This window comes from Triticum aestivum, chromosome 2D (genome assembly GCF_018294505.1).
Source record: "Triticum aestivum cultivar Chinese Spring chromosome 2D, IWGSC CS RefSeq v2.1, whole genome shotgun sequence".
In the NCBI taxonomy this organism is placed as follows: Eukaryota; Viridiplantae; Streptophyta; class Magnoliopsida; order Poales; family Poaceae; genus Triticum; species Triticum aestivum.
Genome location: NC_057799.1, coordinates 395806913 through 395816587, shown reverse-complemented (window position 1 = coordinate 395816587; position 9675 = coordinate 395806913). Strand labels below are relative to the sequence as shown.

Genomic DNA, 9675 nt, shown 5'->3' with positions numbered 1-9675 from the left:
TAGATTGAGTTTGTTATGTGATGAAAAGTAGTGCAAGCTTACTTTCTAACTCGTTAACCTTCTTCGACTGCTATGCTATTTAGCTAAACTGCCAACAAAAAATGCATCACATATTCACATCGCTATATAGCTGGGTGTGTGTGTGTGTGTGTGTGTGGGGGGGGTGGGGGGGCTTGTTGCAAAATGCTATAGCAGTCTTTTCTCTTTTGACGCATCAACCTATTCTACATTATCTGGAGTGAGGATTGATATTTTTCTCGTATCTTTTCTTGCGCCTTTCCTCTTTTTTTCTTCTTCTCCCGTGTCGCCTTTTCTTTTCGTTTCGTTCTCGTCGTCGTCCTCCTCTTCCACCTCCCCTAATCTCCGACAGTTTCCAATTTCTCATCTCCCAACCCCAAACCCCAACCCCAACCAGAGACCGAAAAGAGTCGCACGCGACTTCGCGAGAGGGGGGAGAAGCAGCAGACGAAAGCGAGAGACCTCCTCCTTCCCCAACCCCAGCCCCGCTCCAAACCCTAACCCTTCCTCAGATCTCGCGCCCGTCTGCCCTCCCGCCCCGCCCCGCCCCGCCTCGATGTGACCCGGCCCCTAGGGTTTGTGCCGGTGCGGTGTGGTGGTGGGTCCCGGTTCGTCGGCGGATTTCGGACCCGAGGAGTTGGAGCTGGCGGCGCGCGCGCACATGAAGGACCCGGCGCACCGCACGAAGGTGGTGCTCAGGCGGCTGCCGCCGGCGATTGCGCAGCAGGCCGTCGTGGACCAGGTTGACGCGCGCTTCGCTGGGCGGTATGACTGGGCCTGCTTCCGCCCCGGTAATGCCAGGTCAGCATTTTCTCTCCCTCGCTCCCCGAGTCCCCTGGGCGTGCGTTGGCCTTCATGCGAGGTTCGGTGCTCTTTAGGTCTGGATTGAGGTCGTGGCTGTTAACCTAAGAATCATGTGCTAGGCGACTGGCAGTTTCCGTTTAGATTTCGTGTGCTGTTTAAGTGATTTAGTTTATTTTTTGTTATTAGCATGCATGTTTCATCTGTGTAATTGATATGCTTAGCTTAAATAAAACTGTTGACGCAATCTAGTGCATCATGTTGTTCCTAGTTGTAGACTTGTAGTTGGCGTATCTGTGAGGTTCAGTGCTCTAGTTCTGGATTGGGGCCTTGTCTGTTTAATATAGGAATTATGCGACTAGCAGTTTCTGGTTTTCCCCCATAGATTTCGTGTGCTTGTATAAGTGACGTAGTTTGTTTCGTTATTAGCAATCAGCATGTTCATTTGCGTAATTGAGACGTTATGCTTAAAATTGTTGCTGCTATCTTGCAGCACATTATCCCTAGCCGTGGACTTGTAGTTTACAATGCGGTGCCACTTGCAGTTTCCAGTTCCTGCCATCTTACGTTCAACCAGAATGAACTGTTGGGTGTTAAATCGTAGTTATGATCTGTGCTTGTAATTTTGTTTTTGAGTACAAATTTGTCAATGATTGTACCTTAAGTATTAGTGAAGAATAGAGGTTGCCTTATTTGTTATGCAACTATCTATGCTTTCTACCCGTTAATTCCATTTCCTTAGTTTGTCGCTGGCCTCACTGGTTTTTTATGGCAACTAAAACTGTAAAATGTTCATTTTTTGCTTTCTCTTATTTTGGATACAAGAGCCAGAATTCACTTATAGTGTGCTTGTTATGGAGCAATTTCTTAAAAGAAACAGAAACACTTGGAAGTCGAAACTACCTTGTAGCATTCAGCCTTTTTATTTACCAGTCCTGTGCTATGGTGATTTGCGTAGTAGTTTCTTCCTTAAATTTTGATGTCTTTGAGTTGCTTTTACTCAAAGTATAAGGCTTCCTTATTGGAACCTAGCAGTGGGAAGTAAACAATAGTATATTTCTTGTTTCCCACCCTCTTTTGTCCAATTGGTTAACAAAATTTATCTATCCAGCCGATTTTACCTTAACTTCAAGAGCCCAGAAGTTGTTGATACAATAGCGACTTAATTATTTGCCACCATATTTTTTCCAGTTGGTTAACTGAATTTTTATTTCCAGCCAAAAGAATCATAGATATTCTCGTCTCTACCTTAACTTCAAGAGCCCAGAAGATGTTGTTGAGTTTGCTGAGTTCTTCAATGGGCATGTATTTGTGAATGAAAAGGGTAAGTCCTTCATTTCTTAACCAATATGCTCTTTTTGTTTCTTTTCTCATGTGCAATCAACTGTATACGGAACTCATATTCAGATTACGTCCACTTATCACTGTCCACGCTAGAGATATAAGTTCATTAGTGAGGCACCCTTTGCATTCTTCAGTTTCTACTATTTGTTGCATCAGTATAGCACTACACATGATGTGATTTTTGCAATAGCCAAATTATTTTCTACAAGATTTCAAATTGACATAAAATGTTAATGCTTAGCAGTCACATAACCATTGAACGGAAGATGGGTCATCTTGATTACGGCTAGCTAGCAAATAAGTACTGCCATATTTGCGTTCATCCTTCTTAGATGATCAACGCCTGAGGTTATCCAGAAAGTTAAACTAGCCATCAGTTTCCTCTTTTATAGCCTGCACAATAGTTTGGTCAGGTGTCAGACATGGTGAATGAACACAATCACCACCTATGTTGTATTGTTGACATATGGGGTTATTTAATCAATATATCCTGTTAGGATGTAACTGAAATTGTTAGCTTGTAATTTTTTAATCAATTTGCGAAGTTCTTTTCCCCCCTAAAACTCGAGTATATGTTTGGTTATGCATCTATGCATGTTTTAATTTGTATGTCATGCATGTTGTACATGGTTCCCTGCCAGGTGCTCAATTTAAAGCTCTTGTGGAATATGCACCATCACAACAGGTTCCGAAGTCAAATATCAAGAAAGATGCTCGTCAAGGAACTATAACAAAAGGTCTTAAACAAGCATTTTTGTTGTCCAATATGTACCGTACTTCCATATTTCTCGTTTTTTCAAACTTAGTTATTTCTGTTGTCGAATATTCAGATCCAGAATACTTGGAATTTCTTGAGCTTATATCAAAGCCTACTGAGCATTTGCCAAGTGCTGAAATTCAGCTTGAAAGGAAAGAAGCCGAAAGAGCAGGTAAAACATCTCGTAACTTTCTATTTGTAGTAAAGCATTATTGCCTAATTAATGTATCTATTCAAAGATGCTAAGCATAAAAGAAGATCATGTCTTTACTTGGTTACTATTGCAGCTGCTGGAAAGGAGCCCCCTGTTGTGACACCTTTAATGGTTTATGTTCGTCAGCAAAGGGCGGCTAAGAGTATGGCTCAGGTATATTGGTTGAATTGATTATACTCTCAAGTTTTATTATCGTTTATCAACTGTCAGGTGTGTACTAACTAGCATTTCACACACTGCAGAGGTCTGTAAGTAGTAGACTAAGCAGAAAAGTTGCAGGCGTGGTAACTAGTAGTTCTAGTCCATCTAAAAGGTCTTCTGAAAGGCGCAGGGCCTCCACTTCAACGGTAATATGCTTGGTCGAGAATTGTCACATGAAATTGATCTTATTCTCCCATGTATATTTTGTACTTTAAATAGTAACATGTAATGACAAGTCTGTTCCAAGCATGTATATGGTGACATGAACCTTTTTTTATTGGCCATTTTTGGATTATAACATGTGGTAGCAGGTGGGGCTCAAATGTCAGCACATTACCATGTCATGTTTTTACAGAAGTAGGTGTTGAGTAGTGTACCTGTATGCCTAGACAAGTACCCCTTCCGGTCCTTTTTAGTCTGCATATAACTTCTGTCCGAAGTCAAAATATCTCTACTTTGACCAAACTTATAGGAAAAAGTATCAACATTCACAATGCCAAATCAATATTGTTAGATTCGTTATGAAATGTAGTTTCATAGTATGTATATTTGGTATTGTAGATGTTGATATTTTTTAATATAAATTTGGTCAAACTTTGCAATGTCTGACTTGACACAAACAAGGTTTTTGAGTCGCCTAGCCAAGTCGAGTCGCCATGCCTCCGACTAGTGTCTCGCTGCGATTAGTCTGCGACTCGTCGTGATTAATCGCCCCAAGTCGCCCCAGGTGTTAAGAGGAGGAGGAGGAGGAGGAGGAGGAGGGGAAAGAGGAGGAGGAGGAGGGGGAAGAGGTGCTGTTGCAGGCGGAGGAGGGGGAAGGCAGCTGCTTGGAGGATACTTCAGCTCGGAGAAGGCAGCAGCAGCTCGTAGGAGCAATGGAGGCGGTGATTCTGATGTGGGATGGGAGCACGCGTCTTGCTCCTCCTCTGTTTCGTGCTAGAGAGCTGGCCCAATAGGCCCATTAAGTAACCCTAGCTTCCAAATAAAATCCAAACCGTCCATATGCTCTAATCTGGACCGTGCATCTGCTCTCCCATGTGCCTTTCTCCTTTGTCTCTTCCGTGCTTCTCCTCGTACAGGCGGCGCACTCTCCAGCTTCGTCTCCTCCTCCCCCGCCTCGAACTCTGGCCTCCTCACCTTCCCAGTCTTCCCTCCCTTGGCCTTGCTGAAGCAAGCCGCCCTGCTTTGAGGTCCTAGTCGCCCGACTAGTCGTCGACTAATCGTCGACTAGCCTACCAGCCGCGCGACTCGCTCCTCAAGCCAAGTCGCCTGCGCAAGCCAACCTTGCTCCAACAACTTGGTGATTAGTCGGCGATTAGTCGGCGACTCAAAACCATGGACACAAATCTAATACGCGGAGTAAAAAGGACCGGAGGGAGTAGGTATAGATTAGTTCTTTACTATATGTTTTCATTTTATATCCCTACAAAATATTCTCAAAGGTTCTGCTGTTCTATTTGTATTTTGATTTGAAATAGTGACATAAGATGTTTCTTTTCTTTTCTTTTTTGTTTGTATCATAAATTTATCACTATGGATCAGATGCTCTGTATATTTCCTATGTTTTTTTATGTTAGCATGTTAATCCTCATGATTACTGTCAGCCTGTCGTTTCCTCTATGCATGTTTTGCCCCGGTATTTATGGATCATATGCTCATATGTGTTTTATATATTCCAACCACTTCAGAATTGTTCTTTTTGGGTTATGGTTGTGGAGTTCTCATAATTTTTTTTGAACATATGCAAGTGTGTATTCAGTTGTATTTGGTTGAAGCACATAGACACTAGTAATGCTCGGCGCTTCATATTGGTTATTTTGAGTGGTGGACTATTTATTTTGTGGTGTTCTGTAAAAAGTAGTATTACCTCTGTCCCAAAAGGCTTGTCTTAGATTTTCTAGATACGGATGTATCGAACACTAAAACGTGTCTAGATAGATCCGTAACTAGACAAATCTAGGACACGTAATTCGGGATGGAGGGAGTACTTCTTTCCTTGAGGCTTTGGCATGGTGTTCCATGTCTTTTCTCTCTGAGAATGATTACCTGTCAAAACTAAGTAAACAACAATTGGTACTTTCTGTTTATTATTCGCAATGAATTATGAACTGAAGTTACTAACATGCTGCTGTTCTGTGATATCCAGCAGTATGTTGTGCGAGACAATGCTAAGGAGAAGCCGACTTACATCTTAGCGCCAAAGAGAGATGATCATACACACAGAGAGAAAATCATTGCTGGAACTTCAGGTGGTACTATATTGAAGAAATTGTTTATTGTTTTTAGCTTGTTATAACTGTTGTCAATACTCAACAGTACTTTGGGTGTCGTAGATTATTACTAAGTGTGGTCTTTCTGATATGACCCTTGACTATGTGTTGTTGGAATGTTGTATCAACTAATAGACAGACTAGGGTCTTTGAGCCCCATTGTCAACTTGAGCTTAATCCGTTACATGGGAATGGGACATAATTCATGTTTGTAAGAACAAACTCATGGCTGAGTTGGTTTGCGTGTACTGCGTGGCACGGAATCTAGCTAATATCGGAACCTTTACTATTTTGACTTCAATGTGTTAGCTTGCTAGCTAATGTTTTCCGCAATGGCAAAAAAAAGGCCTCCTTTGGTTTGTAGGAATTTTGTAGGAACTCTATAGGATAGGAGTTGCAAAGGAAAAATTCCTTTGAAGCCCTTTGGTTTATAGGAATGGATTCCTATTCCTATGTAGGATAGGAATCAATCATTCACATTTTGAAGGAAGAAAAACATTAGCCTAGACTCAATGGAAAAATTCCTATCTTATGCACCAAATAACATCTCTTCTCTATAGGAATTGAGATGCATGTCATCTCACTTCCTATGATTTTCCTATTCCTATAAAATTCCTATCCTATGAACCAAAGGAGGCCTAAGTTGGTTTGCGTGTACTGCGTGGCACGGAATCTAGCTAATATTGGAACCTTTACTATTTTGACTAAAATGTGTTAGCTTCCTAGCTAATGTTTTCTGCATTGGCAAAAATAAGTGTGCTTTTGAAAAGCCAATCTGAAGCACCGTCAGTGCAAAGAAACATAGATTGTGTTCCTCACTTGTTTGGTTTAAAAACTGACATGTGGCAGTAGCCCAAGTGGATGTTTTCAATTCCGACACGCAATCCATTCATGGGAACGATGCCGGTCCTCCTTGCATGATGTCATCCACTTACCACATTTACGTTATTTGTCGTATTCGAGAATTGTGTGTTGTTTTTTCATTTATTTATTTTAATCATGGAGCTGTATTCCCTTTACAAGGGTAACTGTTGAATTATTGTTTTGTACCACTTAATCTTTAGTTCTTTCTTTACCCTATGTGATCCACTACTCTCCATCCTTATAGTGGAATACAAATGCCTATTTCCTCTATGATGTTAATACTGTTGTTTTGTTTTGTCCCATCTTGTAGATGCTACAAGCGGTGGGCCATCTGGATCTGCTCAGGTTATCGACGGTAAAAAGGACAAAATTGTCCTTCTGAAAGGAAGAGCGAGGGTTGATTCCAATGTAAGCAGACACATTCCCCGAGGTTTTTTTTTATCATTTAATTGGTATGGACTGTCATATTATCTGCTTTGCCACAGATATCTGATAGCTCAACCCCGCAGCAGTCTGTGCCGCCTTCGAGAAATACACCCCCATCAACTAATAGACAAGACCAGCGAAATGAGGCCAGTGGCAGAATTATCAAGACTATACTTTCAAACAAGGAAGGACGCCATGCAATAGCATCATCTCAACATGAGCAAGAAGGTCACATAATTAGTGCCGAGAAGGATAAGAGGCCACCACGGGCTCCGAACTCGCGTTCCACTGTAAAAGATCAGACTGTTGAAAATGCTGAGAAAAACCACTATGATGACAAGCATAATCATCTGCATGGTTCTGGACCCATTGGTGAGAAGGTTGAAAGACATGCCAGAAATAGAGATAGGCCTGACCGAGGTGTTTGGGCCCCTCGTCGCTATGACAAGTCTGCATCAGGAGGCAGTACGCAAGCCTCATCATCTGAGTTCCCGCTAATGCAGTCACACTCTATGGACAATTTCTCTCAGCAAGTAGATGGTACAAGTCATTTAACAACTTTTATGGTTAATTATTCCTGATGCTCGAGTTATTACTGTATTAACATACTTGATGATGCAGGCCATGGAGAGAGAAAAATAGACACAAGGAGTCCTGGTGGCCGTGGTGGCCTTGTGGAGAATGGTTTGTTTTTATCTGGCTATAATTATAGTTAGCGATTAGCAGACAAGCAATCCAAAGTTTTTTCCATATCAGTTTCTGTACTGTGGTTCATGGTGTGATATGTTATTCAGGAAACAGGCATGCCAACCGCCGTGGTCCGCCACGTGGGTCGAAGGAGATGGAAATCCCTCCTATTACATCTGATGGAAAGCCTTCAAAGAGGGGCCCTGCTAGCTATGTGGCTCATGAGGTGTGATTAGTTTATAATTTTTTACTTGCCTTGGCTGACTGCATGAGGGTGATTTTTGTTAGGTATTATTACTCTAAAAGTCTAATACCATAAATGATGTGTGCAGAGACAAGTATGGGTTCAAAAGTCAAGTTCAGGATCGTGAGTTTGTCCACCAATGGTACGCTATTTTACCATATTTTATTTATTTATTCAACCTGTTTTCAGACTTTTCCTCTATAATTAAATGTGTACACTGATCCTCATGTTTCCAGCACCATGCGTCTTTTGTCTTGTTTCCAGCCTTTTCTGATTCCTATCTGAAAAACACATCTAACAGAAAAAATGTCTCGGAAAATCATAGGAACCTGTCACCAAATAGGAAAATGTATTTTGTGCTGTCAGGTGCATGTGGTATTGGGAAGTGACAAACACTTTCTTCTGAAAGCAATGCGATTTTTGTATAGATGTGCATTATGCATTAGCAAACATTTTTGCAAAATTATGATGGTTTTAAGGAGGGACGAATGTCTTAGCAACTATATGCGTACATTTTTGTTATACAAACAAATGGACATATTTTTGCACAAATATTGCTAGTATATTTTTTTCTACCAGGAAGCACTCTTGCGCGCACCTTTGCATTTGCCTATCAAATGTTTACTAATCTATCAACTTGTCTTGCAGATACTTCCATCAAAACAGATGTTGCAAGTTGTGGAGAAGTCTCTGTATTTTGCGGCTCATTCTGAAGTTTGTGAATGAAATGACTGTTGGTGAGATGGTTCTATGAAGTGCAATCCCAGATTTGTCAACGAAAGTCTCAGCTATAGCTGAAAAGGCAGCTCTTTGATTTGATTCACAGAATCACAGCAATAGTGAAGTAACATAACCCACCAGTAGGTAGCTCTCCATCACTTTGGGTGAGACTTGATTTTGGACCCAACGGTGCTATATCTGGAGCGACGGATGGAAATTAGGCTGGCATCAATACCTCGAGACAGCGGTCACATATTTCCAAGACCCCTGGAGGCTATACACAGTGATGGATGTACATATCTCTAGAGAAAGAAGAGGTCTGGCTCTGATTGCTGTTTACAGGTTAGAGGTGCCATGTATCTACAAAGAGATAAGAGTTATCAGACTTCCCAGTTTGCTAAATAAAGGCGAATTTTTAGTTAGTTGATTATGAGAAACCCTGTATCCCGGCGGCTGCAGTTGCAGTCAGTATGACCGAAGTTAATGTGGAGTGCACAGTGACATAGCACAATCATGTTTTATGCTCCAGGGTGAATGGAATGTGAGGCTATTTTGGCTTGTTGATGTTGCTGGTGTGTGTTTTTCTATTGCGTCTCACCATATATGTTTTGGGTGTCATGTTATCAATGATATGCCTGGTTATGTTTTACAGCATCAAAGGTGGTTGCTGTTTTTTATATGGAGGTATGTTGACTTGCGCTGTTGATGATCTGTCAAACATGCAAGCTATTGTCCTTAGTAATTGTTGTAAGCACTCTACAGAGTCAGCGTCCAATTCTGTACAGGACAGCACCTTGCCTATCTGTCTGTGTGGGCCGTACGCGCACTAAGCAGTGAAGGACCTAGACGATGCGGTTGTGGAGGTAGAGGAAGCGATCTGCTGGATGGCTCGATCTCGAGTGTACATGGAGAAATCTTACAGCCAGTACTTGATTCTATAAGAACCATGTGGGTTGCATGGGATCTGGCCAAGGAGGTGAAGATCCGGCTCCAATGCAGCCGACACATTTGGTCCGTGCGGCAGGTTAAACTAACTAAATAGGCATAAAACATTTAAAATAAAAACATGCATATTAAAACGCTGGTCAAAGTCCACTTACAATAATTAAAACATAAAATATTAAAACGT

At 41.6% G+C, this 9675-nt stretch overlaps 1 protein-coding gene across 7 annotated transcripts; it reads left to right on the top strand.

Moving 5' to 3' along the window:
• Positions 1-292: 292 nt before the first annotated feature.
• Positions 293-9110, top strand: LOC123053380 (regulator of nonsense transcripts UPF3). Of its 7 annotated transcripts, none has more exons than XM_044476847.1 (13): positions 293-819; positions 2037-2143; positions 2805-2900; positions 2994-3092; positions 3208-3287; positions 3377-3481; positions 5485-5584; positions 6780-6877; positions 6979-7435; positions 7517-7579; positions 7690-7808; positions 7915-7968; positions 8475-9110. In XM_044476847.1, exons 1-12 carry the CDS (start codon positions 680-682, stop codon positions 7951-7953), a joined length of 1503 nt encoding a protein of 500 aa, XP_044332782.1. In that variant the 5' UTR covers positions 293-679; the 3' UTR covers positions 7954-7968; positions 8475-9110. The 7 variants fall into 7 exon arrangements, with proteins under 7 accessions (XP_044332782.1, XP_044332783.1, XP_044332780.1 ...); XM_044476848.1 differs by having other exon boundaries at positions 294-819; positions 6982-7435; XM_044476845.1 differs by having other exon boundaries at positions 294-819; positions 5482-5584.
• Positions 9111-9675: the final 565 nt, after the last annotated feature.

Bases quoted from the DNA above. Each gene is read 5' to 3' on its own strand.
- LOC123053380 (XM_044476843.1), top strand. From the start codon at position 680: ATGAAGGACCCGGCGCACCGCACGAAGGTGGTGCTCAGGCGGCTGCCG. The intron at 6,878-6,954 runs GTAAGCAGACAC...GCTTTGCCACAG, and splicing joins GAGCGAGGGTTGATTCCAAT to ATATCTGATAGCTCAACCCC. The intron at 7,580-7,689 runs GTTTGTTTTTAT...TATGTTATTCAG, and splicing joins TGGTGGCCTTGTGGAGAATG to GAAACAGGCATGCCAACCGC.